The sequence below is a fragment of the Podarcis pityusensis genome (assembly GCF_964106645.2).
Source record: "Podarcis pityusensis genome assembly, chromosome: 5".
NCBI classification, from domain to species: domain Eukaryota; kingdom Metazoa; phylum Chordata; class Lepidosauria; order Squamata; family Lacertidae; genus Podarcis; species Podarcis pityusensis.
In genome coordinates, this window is record NC_138032.1 from 52553385 (window position 1) to 52557161 (window position 3777).

General features: G+C 38.5%; 1 protein-coding gene across 2 annotated transcripts in view; it reads right to left on the minus strand.

Annotated features, from left to right (window-relative positions):
- Positions 1 to 1612: 1612 nt before the first annotated feature.
- FAM204A (family with sequence similarity 204 member A) overlaps positions 1613 to 3777 on the minus strand; it is a 26323-nt gene continuing 24158 nt past the window's right edge. For both annotated transcript variants that reach the window (XM_081006244.1, XM_081006243.1), the window contains exons 7-8: positions 2285 to 2391; positions 1613 to 1965 (exon numbers count right to left, since the gene is read on the minus strand). In XM_081006244.1, coding sequence (XP_080862370.1) covers positions 1914 to 1965; positions 2285 to 2391 — 159 coding nt within the window. In that variant the 3' untranslated portion in view covers positions 1613 to 1913. The remainder of the gene's footprint in view (positions 1966 to 2284; positions 2392 to 3777) is intronic.

A 3777-nucleotide genomic window follows, 5' to 3' on the forward strand; every position in this document is an offset into this window, starting at 1 on the left:
TTCTATGCAGCTTGACGGCCTTTTGAAGTAAAATTTGGCACCTTATTTCATTTGGCTAGCAGCTAACCATGGCAAGCTATGCTTTGTTACTGTAGTTTCTTCTTAGTCCGATAAAAAGAATGAATCCCTTTCTCAAATATCATTTTCTGCAAGTTAAATGGCAAAGACATTCAGGTAATCTCACACTTGCACCTGTTTCAGATTCCAGAGGGAACTATCCCCGTTTTATCCTGTATCATCCATAGTCCTTAACTGTGCATGCTGTCAACAGCACAGTCTAAGAAATTACCGGTATTCTTTTTATTTACTTCCCTATTCAGATCTATGCCATCTTTACTATCATCTTTATTACCATCTGTGCCTGCGAAATCTTATCCTCTGTAGCCCATGATAGCTAGAGGTGCTTTAGCATGGGGGCTAGATGCAAACAGTAGTCCTGTAAGTAAACTGATCTCTCATGTCAAACGCAGGATCCATCATATAAACACACGATGTGAGCACAGCATGGCTGCCTCTGCTCCAGGCTCAGTGCCACAAGACCTTAGTAGCTCTTGCCAAGTTTTTGGGGAGGGGAGGGAAGGCTGTTGATGCGTGTTAAGGTCTGCCTCTTGACTTTAAGGGATAATTCTAACCTTGCCCACTGCTGCTAGGTCGACCCACCTATATAGTCATATAGTCTAGTACTTGACTTCCCTTTTCAGTATCTTTCTCATGCTCCTTAGTCTTATACGCACAAGTCCTTCTCTACATGCCTACAGGTATGCAATCTTTGCAGGACTGCACCTTGGAGAACCAGAAGACAAAAAAGATGGCTTGGAAATATTAAAAAAAGCAAGCCCTCATTCGTTGGCAATATTATTAATACTGGCTGTGGTATACCTAAATAAATGTCTTATTAACATTTATTTGGGCATTATCAGCCCATACGGGACAGTTAAGAAGCCCACTTTGTTTGATAGCAAAGTTTGTTGAGGCTTTAAGAGTCTCGACAATACTCGCTTCCTCTCTTTGCTAAACAAAAACCCCTCCGAAAACAGTCCCTGAGTACAGAATATGGGGCTGATTTATGGGGCTTTGTGGTACAAACCTGTTGGGCCAGTGATTTACAGGCTTTGCTGCACATTTAACTGTCAATATAACTAATTACAGTTGACTTTAGCTTACCGTACTGAAAACGCTCATTTTGTGAAATATAGTGTTCCATGTGAAAGAGGGAAAATCAAACATCCTCAGGGCTACCAAACAAGAAAGAACTACTCCATATTGGGACAGAAAACTCTGGACTTGTCATAAACCTTCAAATTATTATTTCTTGGCACCATGTTTTAGCTCAAAGTACTCAAATATTATAAATCACCATTAAGTTAATATTTCAACCTCGCTTAATAGTAAATGAAATTTACCAGTTTAACTCTCATACAGGTGACTGACATTTGAAGAAACGTGGTGGGGGTGAGAGTTATTGCTAATTTGCTTGTGGTTTTGTTTTGAGGGACTATTATCATTGCCTGGTCTCACTATTATGTAAAAACAAGGCTTTCCAAACACGGTGTTTTATTGTAAATGAAGATTGTTTTTGATGTTAATAAATAACTGAAAAAATTAAGACAGATTTTTTTCCCCTAGACTGTATTTTAATAGTTACATGGCAAACGAGAGATTTAAATCTTTAGAATATCTGAAAGGAAATAAATTGGATATGTTTCCAGGGCGAAAGAGAGTGTATTCGAGACATGCCAGAGATACTTAAGAGTATGGAATGCAAGCCTAAATTACTCAACGGTGATTCCCCCAGCTGCACAACTAATGGAAATAAAACCCAATGAAAAACATAATTTATGTATCTTCAATATTAACAAACACTTCCCCTCAGATTTAAATGTCACCCCCCCCCCCTTCCAAGACACAACTAACTACATGTATCCCATGTTGCTTTTAGTTTCCCATCTTTTCTTGGCTTCAAACCTGAAAAAAAACAAAAAAACAAACGTATGTCAGTATCTACCAAAGTACACTTTAGGGAGTTTTCAATCAAATTTCATTTAGCAGCAATGGCTATATTGGAACTAGATTTTTAATACTCTAGGAATCACAAAAGGGAAAGTATAAACATTTGAATAATGTATCAGCTGTAGTAAAGACTCTACATTAAGCAGATGCACTACTCAAGGAAAAAGCCAAGGTCAAATTAAGCAAACAAGGATTAGTAGAAGCCAATCTGAAGGCAGAAAACATTTTACTCAGAATCTCTATTAGTCTTAAATATAGAAGGCCAATGACCCACCCCCATGCAAGCTTCTTTTTCTTCTGGGCTTCTTGACAAGCTTCTGCATCTTGCTTTGTTTTCACAAAATTTCGACAAGCAACAGCTTTGGAAATTTTCACACCAAGCTAAGGAGAGAAGAACATAAGCAAGTGAGTTCACAGGAGAAATTAAAAGAGACAAAAAGAACACCCCTTTCAAGCAGCTTTGTCTGAGAGATTTTTAGCATTTGTACCTGACTCAACTGTCCTGCATCTACTATGGAACATTTCTGGGTACATTATGTTCAGCAACAGGTGGAATGAAGGTGAAGCCTGTTCTGATTTTCAGTGGGGAAAAAAGCTCATTATTTGCCTAGCAGCCAACCACCATGATGTAAATCATGGGAAATCAAATTAGTTTTGGCCCAGTTTGAAAATGAGGTGGGATAATGTAAAAACAACATAATAGCTGTTCTATTAGAGTCAAAGTTGCTGTGAAGTTTCATTTCAGCACATGTTCTCTAGAAGTTGAGCAGGAATGGATATACTGTTATGACTATTCATGCCTTCTTTATACTTTTTAAATTGAGTGCTTAGGAGACACCACTAGGGCTTTCCAGGCTTTGCATAGGCATAGGAAAAAGGATCCCCTCAATTTTCTTGGGTTTTTAGATGATTCCCCCCACCATTTCAGATATTTTATTTCCATAAAACATTTATACTTTGCTTTTCCACCTTTAGAGGCCACAAGGTAGCTACAACCAAATATTTTTTGGTCACAATAACAACAAGACGTCATCAACAACAAAAAGAAATAAAAAATAAAATCAACTGAAAAAATAGTATTTGATGATGATGATTTATGTATACCCCGCCCATCTGGCTGGGTTTCCCCAGCCACTCTGAATAGCAGAAATATTAAATTCAAATAAAGTTTATCTCAGTATTCAGATTCTCTCAGTAAATGTGTTCAATGTGACGAGGACAATAGATAACAAATCCATGGCAGGTTAGCTTTTTCTTGTAGTTTTAAGCTGTGAGTTAAACCTACGCTAAACAAATCCAAGGACCACTCATTCAGGGTTATCGGAGAACCAGTGTCTGACGGAATACATACAATGGCTGGGATCCAACTGATCCACAAAGAGAGGTTCTATATGTGTTGAAGGACAATGATTCAGCCAAGTTACTAACCAAACTCAGGGGTAACCTACATAGTTGCCAGTGATGTACCACAATAATGTAAGAGTGCTGCTAGATTAGACTAAAGACCCATCAAGTCTTGCATCCTGTTTCCCAGAGTGAGAAGCCCATAAACATGGCATAAACATGGCAGCTAGCCCTCTCCAGCACTGCTGTTGTGCCCCTGCAACTGGTATTTCTATGGCATGCTTCTTCTGAACTTGAAAATGCCATTTGACATATGACAGAGGACAGCGGGAGCCAAAGGAAAGAAACAGAGGTGATTGTGGAGAGAAGCGGGGTGGGGTGGGGTATACACATATGAATATATGTATATTTATTAATTCCATA